The sequence below is a fragment of the Durotheca rogersii genome, assembly GCF_024521655.1.
Source record: "Durotheca rogersii strain YMJ 92031201 chromosome Unknown GGS23scaffold_2, whole genome shotgun sequence".
NCBI lineage: Eukaryota > Fungi > Ascomycota > Sordariomycetes > Xylariales > Xylariaceae > Durotheca > Durotheca rogersii.
In genome coordinates this window covers 2,149,050-2,161,509 of record NW_026251233.1, presented here as the reverse complement: position 1 = coordinate 2,161,509, position 12,460 = coordinate 2,149,050, and the positions used below count along the sequence as shown (strand labels likewise).

Sequence of the window (12,460 nt, the reverse complement as noted above, 5' to 3'; positions counted from 1 at the left end):
CCAACCCCAACCCTCCGTCCCGTCCATCCCTATCGTCTGTCTATCTATTTATTATTCGCTCCCAGTACAGCAAACTGCGCAACGTCCAACCCCCCACCGTAGCCGCTCTCGAGTTGCGAATTCAGCGTTAAGACGAACTCCGGACTTCGAATCGAAGTAAACCCCCGCCCCGCACCCCCTTCAGCTCTACAGTACCAGTGCTTCTCCCTCGAGTTGAGCCATCTGGGCTTGAACTCGCGCTGCACGACCGGGTGATCGCAGTTGCCTGTTACCGGCCCCCCTTGGTTAGACTTCGACTTGTTGCGGTACACATAGTTGGTATTCGGTAGTCTTCTCTCCCGTTACTCGTTGCCCGAATGAAGACGTATCTGCGAATTCAGGCTAGCAAGCACCTCCGTCCCTCAAGGGTTCTGGTAGACGGCGCCGCAGCTAAAGAAACTGCGAGCTTCGGTCGTATCTGAGGAAGAACCCCCGATTACCTCCGGGTCCTGGGTTCGCCATCGCTCGGGATCGGTCTCGAACCTAATTCTATTCGTCTACCCCCCTCTTGTCCGTATTTTGTCACAGTTCTTACTTCAACCATGCTCGCGATGACGAGGCTTCAGTCCGATTCCTTCCTCCCGTCGGGCGCCATTCCCGATATAAACGGGGGCGACCGTGTCATGCCCTCTCTCGCATCTCACCTCAACCGCCATCCGGCATCGATAATATCACCGCTGGCATTACCTCATGCGGTTAATAATTTTTCATACTTTCACGAGTCCAGTCGCGGCATCTTGTCTCGGGACCATAGCCATTCGCCATCCGTCCCTGGGATTTCCGGGGCCACCTACCAGATCAATTATATTCCTGACAAGATTCCGTCCGTCGCCTCCGACGAGCGGTCGACGAGCTCGCTCCCGACGAAGCCCCACGCCGGGTTACGTGTGGCATCACCTTCCGTAGTGCCCTCCAGCAATCACGGCGTGAGATCACCGCTCGGCATGATGTCCACTACTGTGTCGGCGGAAGACCTCCTGCGACGTAAAGAGTCGCAGAACCGACGGCTGCTCGAAAGTTGGCTTGCTGAGCGTGCCCACCTAGAGGCTAACCGAGCTCGAGCTGACGAGGTTTACCAAGAGGAGCGAGCCATAATGGACGACGAGCGGATGCTCTGGATTGAAGAGAAGGCCAGGCTCGAGAAGGACCTGTCCGAATGGAAGAGTAGGGCGGAGGCAGCTGAAAAATCGAGAGATGAGCTGGCAAATTTTCTCAAGAGCTTGCAGGTCAGACATAACGAGGGGGGCGGCCCCCTCGGTACCGCTGGGGTTATGGGGGGTATTAGAGGTGGCGGTTCCGCCAGCCCGGAAAAATCGGCCCAGCCCCAGTCGACAGTCGGGTCTGGGGGTTCGTCAGATCGCGTGCCGCAAACTGTCGTTCCGGCCAGCTCGCTGCTCGGGTCGACGATGCCGGAGTCGAAGCCCTTCATACCCCTCGACCCGCGTATGCAAGGCCCGTCACCACAAGTGGGATCTCCAAAACCGCAGACAGAACAAGCCCCGTCGATTGACATACATGAGGTTATACCGGAGCTGGAGGGGATTCGTGTAAGGCCAGGCGCCGTGCAAAGGCCGACATTCACCGACGAGAAGCCGTCGTCCCCTTCCGCGCCACCAGCTGGACTGAGGAAACCCTCTCCGCCCGCGCGGGACCAGCCTCGACCACGTCCCATCCCAGCTGAATTGACCAAGGAAGCTCTGAGAGCGGCCGAATCCGACAGGTTGACGATGCATGCTGGACACACGCCAAACCACTCCATGTCGCTATCGCGGCTCCACACCGTTCAATCCACCGATGCAACGAACACGACAAATAGTCCTGGCGCGCGGACGCCAAAGGGCCAACCCCCGGAAAGTAGCCAAGGGGATCTGCGAGAGCAGCCCTCGCAGGGGAAGGCGGTAGAAGTAAACAACCTTCTTGGAATTTTTGCAGACTCCGAGGCTCGGGACGAGCCGCTGACAGTAGGAAATATTGACGCAACCGCCGATGTCAACGCCGACGGTGAATCAGACGATCACGACCACGACCCCGAGCTGAAAGGGCCGTTACACCTTCGAAATCTTCCAGCGGTCGATGAGCCCTTCCTCAAGTCTTTAAACAGCAGGCTAGAGAAGGTGTTGTTTAACGACATCGCTCCATCGGTGCTCAAGAATGCGGCCGCTTCCACCTCATCCGAGAACCGGCGTTCTATCGAGCCTGCTAGCAAGGATCTCATCGACAATCTGGACGACGAAGAGGAGGATATCCCCCTCAAGTTGAAGAAATCCAGCAACTTTGGCCAACCTCTCGGCCAGCTTCGGTAGATCGCCTAGATTGTGACTGTGCTCCAAATGTCCTCGGTGCAATTGGCGTCGTCGATGCTTGGGATGCGGTCCTCCCTCTCATACACAGGCCACGTTCATTCGTTATGCGCTGGACTATCGTTTCTTTTTGTTTGCCCCGTCCTTTTAAGATCCACCGATACGGACGGGGAAAGTTGCCTTCCGTGTTTGAAGCATGCTGCTATGGCGGACTGCATCAACGTTGAATACCCCTTTATACCCCATCAATGCATTTCCCCGGTATCTACATAGGAAATCATGGACGACTTAGCATATGGTGTTTGGATTCCGGATCATGGTTAAAAGTTAGCATCGGATGGGCGCATGCTGGACGGGATGAGTCCTGGTGTCCTTTTTTTTTTCTGTGCGTTGCTCTTTTTTCTCTCTCGGGGTGAGGAGAGCCGTCTCTGGAACGAAAAGATTTTGCGGGCAATGTTTTTGTTCGTTTCTCCATTTTCACGTCGGGAGCACCGGAACATAATATGGCTGGCGGTTGGGTGGCATTAGCATGGGGCAAGAGGTAAAAAATAAGAAAACACGACGGAGACGACGTTATACCACCATGACTATATATATGTACACAGATATAAATCTTAGTTCTACACCGGTAGGTGTCTGGTGTCTGGGGAGTGGGACGCGGGGATGGCGAGGTGAGGGTTGTTGGAGCGGGTCATGGCATTTATTGGCGAGGAGGAGGATGTAGGGCTACTTATCCGAAGAACACTGGGTGAGCAGTCCCACCGCGACGAGCCAATACTCTATACAGACCCAGCGCCTCTATCAATAGCAACCCCGGTTTTAACCAGGTGGATGTGCCCCGTTGGGTTGTCTTTTTTCGAAGTGTCGACTGATTCAGTATTGTGTCGGGGTTACGACGGCCTGGTGGTGGCGAGCTGGTCCACTTCCTTATAGCCGGTGCGCCGGGAACATCGGGTGCGAATAGGCTTGCTGGCTTGACTTGGTGCCGTGTGTGATTATAAATATGTAGTAAGACTGGGAGGATGCTCTAGCCTATAATGGTATCCATTGTTGCCACCCTCTTCTGCCTTATCTTTCAAACCAAGTTGGATCCGATCCGTCGACAGCCAGAAAGACACCCGCCGTCCATATGTCCTGCTCGGTAATTCTACTTATAATATCAATCCGCATTCGCTCACTTCTTTCTCTAAAGCCCCAGATAACTTGGGATAGGTTCATTCATAGCATAGCATAACCTCAACTCCGAACATGTCCCCCCTTTTCAAAACCCGGGACCGAACATTTTGGTGTGTTTTTTTTTGCCTCGTGCGTCGGTTTGCGCACCGTAACCCCCCTTCCCCCTTTTCCTTTCTGGCGCCGGCACTTTATCATACGATAAACCTATAGTACATGTGCGCTCCGGCTTGGCCTGGCCTGGCCTGGCCCGGCCCCCCCGGGGGGGGCCTCAGCTTAGCTTCTTGCCCATGAAGTCGGCCAGCTCGTCGAGGAGGTCGACGGTCTCGGCGGGGCTGGCGATCCAGGCGGTGGTGGAGACGCTGCGGGCCTTGAAGTCGTTGCTGCCGGCGCTGAGGAACTGGTCGCCGACGTGGAGGGTGTGCTCGGGGCGGATGCGGCCGCCGTCGGCGCCGCCGGCGCCGGCGCCGAACCACTGCTGGCAGACGGCGACGCCCCAGCTCTTGTCGCCGATGTCGACGAAGACGTCGCGGCCGCCGTTGAAGGCGCAGAAGGGGACGGCGGGGGCGGCGCGGCCGGACCCGGGGCCGGCGCTGCCGACGCTCATCTCGAGGATCTTCTGGACGACCAGGACGGTCTCCTCGAGCGACTCGCGCGGGATGCGGACCGCCGGGTCGCTCGGCACGATGCCGACGGCGCGGTCCTTGCGCGTCAGCACCGCAGGGAGGTTGAGGTTCTTGACGCAGTCGCGCAGCGCGGCCTCGGCGACGTCGAGCAGGGCGGCGATGCCGGCCTCGGGCCAGGCGGCCATCTCGGCGGTGAGCCAGCGGTCGCGGGGCACGGGGGCAAGCAGGTGCGGGGCGGCAGGGGCGAACTCGAAGAGGTAGTTGGCCTCGCCGCCCATGATGACGAGGTTCTGGCGCTGGGGCGGGGCGAGGGAGGGGTCGTTGGCGACGGCGTCGAGGAGGCCGCGGAGGCGGGCGTAGTAGCGGTCGGCGGTGGTGTAGCCGGCGGCGGTGACGATGCCGACGCGGACGCCCTTGCGGAGCAGGTCGAGCATGCGCGGGACGACGGGGCTGTCGGGCTCGAGGCACTGGCCGTCGTCGTAGAGGGTGACGTCGCCGTCGAACGTGGCGAGGCGCAGGGAGCCGTACGTGGTGACGGCCATGAGCTGGGCCGTGTTGAGGATGAGCCGGACGTCGTTGAACGAGGGCGAGACGAAGCGCCGCGACGAGATGTACCGCTTGCGGTCCTGGAACTTGAACGCGGCCTCGAGCGGCAGCCGCGTGAAGAAGTTGCCGATGGTCGGCACCAGGAGCTTGAGCTTCGACAGGACGCGCACGTTGACGTCCAGCTGGTGATTTACTGGAGGAGAGAGAGAGAGAGAGAGAGAGAGAGAGTTAGAGAGCGGGAGGCGTCATGGTCAGATCGGCCAATTTGCGAGGGAGGACGGGTGATGCGCGGCTGGAGGAAGGAGGGGAGGCTGGTTCGGGGGCGGGGGGCGGGCGGATGGAAGGGCTGGCCGTACTGTGATCGTCGATCATGACCTCGATGTCTCGCATGATCTCGGCATACCGCCGGTGAGCTTCCTCCGACATCTGCGTGGTGCTGAACCCGTTCGTCTCAAACACCCCGGTGGGCTGGGAGTATAAGACAAAGGGGACGGCTAGCAGTCCCTTGATCCATTCTGTTGGGCATCTCGTGTTAGCTACGACAGGCTTGCTGTGCTCGGATCTAGGGAATACGAAGCCGTCCTCTGATATCGGGAAGCATCGACATCTCTCATGTGGTTGTAAGAAGGACAAGGTAGGGAGGTAGGCAGGCAGGTAGGTATAGGCAGTTCTAGGCTATACGCCAGTTACGTTGCAGTAGTACCTATCAGTTGGTCTCTCCTGTGCGTCTTCAACGCATCTACGTCGGTTTGCCCGTGTTAGTGACCGAAGCGGCACATAGCTCGAGCACGACGGACTCGTTCAGCAAGAACCTACACTCCACTCTGTATCTGGTCGTCATTTTCGTGCCACGTCGTCGCTGGATACTGCTATAGAGTCTTCCAAAGGGAGTAAATAGAGATAGAACAAACGGCAAATCGTCAGAGAGAAAAGGACATGCAACACAAACCAGGTAGTCAAGGTGAGAGGGGATGGAATGAAGGGAAAGGGAATGCGGTCTGCGATAAGGGGCACTAGATCACGGGGCTCATGGCAGTTGAGCTGTACGGGGTGGGGCAGCCAATAGGCGGGACTGACATAGGAGGTACCTAGGTACCTACCTGTTGGATGAAGAGGCAGGTCCTTACGTCACTTGGGGTTGACCAACTGGAATCCATGCCGTAACACGCCTAAGGCAGGTCCGATGTAGGTACGTAATTAGTACCTAAGGTACCTCGAGTAACCCGCCTTAGGTACCCCCTTAGGTACCTACCTAGGTACCTATCGATAAACGAGCCTAGGCACCTAAGCTTACGGAGGTCCTGCCAGCGCCTTTGCCGGCGCCAGCCATGACCGCCTTGGTTATAGCGTCATCTGGGGAGCTGATTAGCGCATCTCTCGACGGCAGCGCACCGCGTCTGCAGCTTCGTCCACTCCGACAGGTACTTAAGCTCCCGCCTATTCCAATCGAGCACCCTCGCGGCCCGTCCCCGGCAGACTTGGCACCCATCACGACTTTGTTCGACTTGATTCAGAGCTGTGTTTGATTCTATTTTGGTTCAAGATTCCAGACTCGAGATTCGGCGTACCAATCTCCATAAGACGCTCTATAAACAGTCGCTGTAGAAGCAGAGCCATTCCTACCATACCCTTCGTCTCCCCCCGCTCTCGGCCGCCTTACCTACCCTTTTTTTTCCCCCCCTTCTTCTTCAAGACGACATCCCTCCTCCCCCAACCCGAGCATGGCCCGTTCTAGGTGTATGCCCTCAACCTAGGGCATTAGTCGGCTTCGCGCAGATTGCCGTGATGGTGTTGAGCCTGGTTATGCACCCCTCGGGGCAGGCGGTCTGGCACCCGTCCACGTACAGTGCCGTCTTGACTCCGGCGCAGCCGCACGGCACAATCAGGTCTTGCTGGAACGTGCAGCCCGGGATAGGGCACCGGATCGGCTCGCACGCGCTGGGTCGAGTCGTGAGCGTCACGGTCGGGCAAGCAAGCGCCGAACTCGAGGTGGGGTGACCCGGTAGAGTGGTGATGGTGATGATGAACGGCTCCGAGGTCGAGCTCGAGCTCCCCAAGACGCTGGTGCTGGTGCTGAAGCTGGTGCTGGTCCTAAAGCTGGTGCTGGTCTTTGTCGGACGCGGCGGCCGCCTGGGTGGCGGGTCACTCGCGACGGCCGTAGCGTACGCGGGGACTTCGACCGCGAGGGCGTTGACGACACTACACTACTGTTAGCGTGGCGCCAGCGAGGAGGATGGACTGTCTCCCTACCTGGCTAGTGCCGCCATGAAGAAAACTGCGAGGACCTTCATCTTCAAAAACGCTGGCTATCTATCTCTCGAGTCAGCCTAGTTCGGTTGGAGACGGTCGAAGGCACTCCCACCAATGTCGAGACCGACGACGGTTCACTGTTCTTGAGTTGAAGCTGAGTTGAGGTGCTGACTAGCGGAAGCTGGACTGTCGGTGGAGTTGGAAGCATATGGTCAACTTGATCGTGGACGAGAAGGCTTATTATATATACGCCGCTCGCCTGTCGCCATCCTCGATTTTGTCAGTCTTTAAATAGCATAGCCCCTGGGTAATTATGTACGTTACCACTGTCGTCCCTCCGCGCTGCGAGGCTGCGAGTGAGCGACCCTGCCTACCGTTCTCACCCCTTCCGCCACCATCTCGGGGCAGGTTATCCCCCCTCCAATGGCGCTCAAGTGACTCGAGTCAACGTGAGGACGGTCTCCGGGTTGTGGCTCCGGAGTTCAGTTATGGGGGGTGGTAATATTGCAGAGTCAACCTCGCATTCACATTGTGAGAGCCGTGAGTTATTTTTGGAACCTCCCTCCATTTTATATTAGGTCTAGGCCGGCACCTTATCAACCCGTCACTTACCTGGCTACTACTAAGTGTGCCAGCTGACCTCTATAGCGTTGAGAAGTTGCCAACGCTTTCTCTCCTCCTTGATGTCCTGGGACAGAGACATCTGTCGAGTCGTTCGACACCGAATGTGGCGGCACTGAGGCGTTGATGCCGCCTCACTGGCTAACAGACCTATGGCGTATAGGCGGCGCACAAGGTCGGCGGGACGACAGTTCTGGCTACACCATGGGATGGAAGTGGCTGTTAACCACGTCACGATGGTATATCGAATCCGAAGAGAAAGACGGGCGCCAGAAGGCCGAACCCTTCGGTGACGATGTGAGCTTCGCGAGGAAACGACCTTCCTCTTCAAGATCCTTCCGAAGAGCTGATTTGGCGCAAGCATCGTTTAGTCGGGTTGGAATCGGGAACATCTCCGATGCCAACGGCGCCTATCGCCTCCGGCGCTCGCGGGTTCTAGGCTACCAAGTCCTATGCTATGCATATTGTCAAGGGTGAGACACAGAACATCGCCACTTATGGGCCCATGACACCGCGGCGACGCTGTTCTACGGTTTGGAGAGAGTCTTGTCGGGATATACGCGCCGTGATTGGCAATATCCAAGCCGGCCATCATACAGCTCCACAATATCTAACGAGGTTATTCGGCCTCTTTAGCCTGGATGGCGGAACAATATCAGACAGGAGGAAACTTCATATAACTTCATCTCGACTTCCCATAAATGGACTGTTTTCTCAATTAACTCGACATCCTCAATTTATCTTTGATGAGGACAAGGCTCGAAGCGAGAGTCCGCATACGTTGGTTTGCAAGACCGCGAGATAACGATACGAGTAAGGTCGATGTCCAACACGAGGGATTCCTGCCCGCGGGCTTCGTCTGGTTCGGAGCCTGCACAGTCGAGAGATTATTCTAGGGTCGTGCCAGCTGGATGGCTGTTAATCCAAAACCTCGGGCTATGCGTCGCTCAATGCGCGCGAGCAGCAAGCATTGCTTGTTTAACCAAGATTTCGCATCTGGGTTGCCTAAAGGGGCCGGTACCACGGTATCGAATGTCTTCAGGCAATATCAAAATTTGGAGCTTCGAAGAGAGCTCTGCTGCTCTCGTCAGATACGTGCGGCGGGTCTCGCGTAGAGCGAGATACCTAGCTATCTGATGTACGCCTGGGGAATCTGAGTAGGATACCCTATTTAGCGTCCCGCCGACGAACTCTTACCCACTACCCTAAATAACCGGATCCTTTCTTGTTCTCCCTCGATCGCGATGCTCATGGTCTTTTCGGCTCTCGCCTACGTCTTGCTCGGTTCTAAGCTCTCGACTAGTTGTCTTGGGGTGTTAGCCCCTGGTGATCCCATAATTGACTGGTTCTCAGGGTCACCGAATGGAATGATTTCCTTGGGCGTAGCCGTACTCTCTCCCCAATTTGTGGGCAGGGCGTCAGCCATTTTCTTGATTGCCGTCTGAGACTTGCGTATCGAGGGTCGTCTAGTTAGCGCGAGGGGCTTGGGGTGGATTAGGGATTTGTATGTCGTCGTGGTCCGACCTGCGATGAGCCTGATGGCGGTATCGTATCTACCCCTTTCAGTGCGTATCTAGGGTATAATACATCCGTATCTGGCTCTATCTCCATACGGTATGATACCACGACGGGTGACAGCATATCACGTCCCGTTCTCGAGCTGCTCGCCAACTGTTATACATGACTTTCAACATATATATTATGATCTCAATATCAGGTCAGGGGGGCCGTACGAAGACCCGACACCCAAGCCCCGGGGTGCTGTCTTGATATGTCAAACAACTAAGCAGCATGCTGCTCGGAGACTACCTATGCAAGCAACGCGGACGAATACAGTGATCAATATACTAATCGTTCCAGTCTTTGCACATCATCCATCACGGATGCAAAAGAGTTAATGGATGGCCTTTATGCCGCTAGGCAGTATTGGTACACACTCGACAACCCATAACGCCTTGTTGTCTCCCGCTAGCGCCTGATTCATATACCCCGAGGTTTCTTCCCAGTCAGCCCATTCTTCGTGATCAACGTGATATAGTTATATAATACATCGAGCTTATTGTGATCAGGTTTGGTCAGCTTGAGTATCATCCTGACTACCCGGCGACTTGTCCTATGACAACTTACCCAGCTCAAGTGAGATTGCTTATGCATCCATAGCCCCTCCTCAGGCCAACGAGCCCTGCTCAGTGTCGCTGGCTTTGGACACATTAACGTGCTCACGCTTACCGTCACTTACGGGGCCCATCTCTCTACTGTTGGCACCCACAAGTTCCCGATAGGGCCCCGTGGCCTCGCTCGTACCGTGGCTGTTGCGAGTACGGGTTCGGCTCCAAACGGCCGGAATATGTTTGAGCAAGGGCCGTAGGGCCGCGGCCGACGCGGCGAAAGTGGCCATCCCCAGCTCGATGTCGGCCCACAGAAGGAGGTTGTAGTGTAATCCTTTGGCCTCCTTCCCCGTAGCTGTGGACAGTCTGACGATAATAACGAGTTTCACAATGGTGGCCGAGCTTGCACTATCCGGGAATAAGAAGGTAAGTATGATGTTTCTGCTAATATCTCGCCGTGTGATTCCTACCGGCTTCCTTCTTTTATTTATTTATTCGACAGCAGAGGGGAAGGAGGGCATAGAGATCGAAGACGAGAGATGCACGTCACTTACAAAATTCCCAGTCCTAATAAGAACAACACGGATATCTTCAACCGCATGCTCATGTGCACATTTCGGAGTATGGCGATCGGTAGCAAGGCGTAAAAGTAGTCGATGAAAATATTAGTGATGGTGCGGAAGTAGGCGACTTGCGTGCAGGCCCTACTGCCCGCCCAGTTGCTCGAGCCGCCCTGGGCGCAGGGCCACGATGCGAATGTAGTCATTATGATGGTCCAGAGGCTGACAACGATCATGGATGCGATCAGGATCCAGCGCAGCCTCTTGGTCGACGCTAACCGGTAGAGGACCAGCGCCACAGCTATCTTGACGAACCCGGACGAGATGTAGAGGGCCAGCTGGTTGGCGAATAAGAACTGAAGGACTCGCATGCTCGGTCAGCCGCCGGCTAGGAAGCGCTCGCCTGAGCCGAACCCAGGATCATAATACTGACCTGCGTAGCCTTCTTGGGGTTGTAGTACGGCTGCTCGTCCTCAGCCGCGTAACCGTAACTCATAGACGTGAAGCCCATAGAGCAGGAGATGATGAACCCGATCTAACCGCGGCGATAACTTGTATCAGCTCGAGATCCCATGTCCGCACCCCCGCGCGCGGCGCGCGAGGGATCAGAGAGAGATAGGGTGGTGTACATATGTCAGACACAAGACAACGTCATCCAAACCAAAGCCCCGTGTGATCATCTTCGTCCGTACGTAGAGTCTGGCGGCAACGGCTACGGCGTCGAGCACCAGAAAGACGGACATGGCCGCGATGAGGTCTTCTCGGTGGCTCCCCATGGTGTCGTTTCTTCGAGTGAGTGAAAGTCCGCAGATGTATCAGCGCTCTCTCCGTTCCTTAGCCTGGTGAGCTGAGGCTCTAGGTGGTTCGCCGGGACGGGACGGCAGCTACTCCATCAGGACGCATCTAGGTTAGGGGGAAAAGGACAGTGGGGGAGGAGGAGAAGAGGGGCGGCTCTTGAACTTTTATCGAATCTCCTCGTCTGACGGCCGACCATTAGGGAGTGATAGTAAGGGCAGTGATAATACGCAGCTCTATCTTCGCCTGTTGCACGACAGACCAGACTGCCTAGCTGACCGAAAGGCAAGACATGGGCTGCACTGGAGGGGGGGAGCCGGCGAGCGGGCAGTCTTACTGGCCCCCAGGTCTCATCTCACCATCTCGATTTCTAGGTAGGGATTCTCCATGCTACGAGAAGACGATCATAGTAAAAATGATAGGGCAGGCAGCTATTGTACCCCGGGGTATTTCCTCTCTCCAGGGCACTGCCACCAATACATGAAACCCGTGCTATACAGATACAATCCGGCACATGCGCAACCCAGAAAAGAAACATGCGGTTGCATGCACGAACACCACGAACCGGCTCGATTACCATGGTACGCAAACTCCTCTTCTCGTCGTTACAGCGGCCGAGGTGGCGGCAAGGTGGCCTGGAGGACAGAAATACGTGCACAGCATTGCCCAAGACGCGGCCGGCTTACCTATACGTACCTAACGCTGAAATCCTGGTCCTGGTCGGTTTCGACCTGCGCACCCATGGCTTCCTCATGCCGGCGGCGGAACATCTCGAAGATCGGCAGTTGGGGTGGCCGTCAATAGCAGATGCTGGTGTGCTGGCGCTGCAGGCATGAAATCACTTACATGCAGAAGGATCGCGGAGCAGACACGGGAACCAGGGCTAGAGGGGGAGCCACAGGGCTGTGGGAAGCGGGAGCTGAACGCGCAGTGCGACTCTGTCGGCTGTTGGTCATCTCTTCCGTGCGGGAATGCGACCTTGCGCTGCTCTGTTTACGGGCAGAGCGCCCGCGTGCCTCGTTTGCAGGATCATGCTACCATAATAACGACGGCAGCAGTCTAGAATAGGGTCGCTAGGTTGTCAGAGTCGGCCTGGCGCTAGTGCGGAAGCGATGCTACGAGAAATAGGCCCCGGTATATAGGTAGGTATTTCCCTACCGACCGCGCCGGCGGCAACAGGACGGGCACTCCCGCCAGTCCCATACACAGACGGACAGATAGACTAGAGAGAGAGACACACACACACAGAGAGAGAGAGAGACAGAGACAGACGGAGAGATAGAAAGAGAGCGAAGAACATGCCACCCACGGCCAGACTGGGCGCCGGCTAGCTATTCAGAGAGCGAGGCTGAGGCAGGCGAGCGGCGATGTGTCGAGTCCGTCACACCACCTGGGGGCATGTTTGACTGACTTACCTTCCCGTTTGGCGAGGTGTGGAAGCC

General features: G+C 56.6%; 4 protein-coding genes across 4 annotated transcripts; 1 reads left to right on the top strand and 3 right to left on the bottom strand.

Moving 5' to 3' along the window:
- The first annotated feature begins 101 nt into the window (after positions 1 to 101).
- On the top strand, positions 102 to 2,479 carry GGS23DRAFT_188270 (uncharacterized protein). Its single transcript, XM_051511694.1, has one exon. The coding sequence runs from the start codon at positions 582 to 584 to the stop codon at positions 2,340 to 2,342; it is 1,761 nt and encodes a 586-aa protein (XP_051376382.1). The 5' UTR covers positions 102 to 581; the 3' UTR covers positions 2,343 to 2,479.
- Positions 2,480 to 3,306: 827 nt separating this feature from the next.
- On the bottom strand, positions 3,307 to 5,708 carry GGS23DRAFT_549384 (IMP-specific 5-nucleotidase). Its single transcript, XM_051515216.1, has 4 exons — positions 5,501 to 5,708; positions 5,388 to 5,423; positions 5,041 to 5,199; positions 3,307 to 4,877 (listed from the first exon to the last, which is right to left on the bottom strand). Exons 1-4 carry the CDS (start codon positions 5,523 to 5,525, stop codon positions 3,784 to 3,786), a joined length of 1,314 nt encoding a protein of 437 aa, XP_051376381.1. The 5' UTR covers positions 5,526 to 5,708; the 3' UTR covers positions 3,307 to 3,783.
- Positions 5,709 to 6,319: 611 nt separating this feature from the next.
- Positions 6,320 to 7,137, bottom strand: GGS23DRAFT_188153 (uncharacterized protein). The gene is made up of 3 exons (XM_051511693.1): positions 7,047 to 7,137; positions 6,935 to 6,994; positions 6,320 to 6,883 (listed from the first exon to the last, which is right to left on the bottom strand). Exons 2-3 carry the CDS (start codon positions 6,973 to 6,975, stop codon positions 6,430 to 6,432), a joined length of 495 nt encoding a protein of 164 aa, XP_051376380.1. The 5' UTR covers positions 6,976 to 6,994; positions 7,047 to 7,137; the 3' UTR covers positions 6,320 to 6,429.
- A 2,414-nt stretch (positions 7,138 to 9,551) lies between these two features.
- GGS23DRAFT_188093 (uncharacterized protein) lies at positions 9,552 to 11,202 on the bottom strand. The gene is made up of 5 exons (XM_051511692.1): positions 10,853 to 11,202; positions 10,657 to 10,758; positions 10,218 to 10,579; positions 9,683 to 10,071; positions 9,552 to 9,610 (listed from the first exon to the last, which is right to left on the bottom strand). Exons 1-4 carry the CDS (start codon positions 10,997 to 10,999, stop codon positions 9,723 to 9,725), a joined length of 960 nt encoding a protein of 319 aa, XP_051376379.1. The 5' UTR covers positions 11,000 to 11,202; the 3' UTR covers positions 9,552 to 9,610; positions 9,683 to 9,722.
- Positions 11,203 to 12,460: the final 1,258 nt, after the last annotated feature.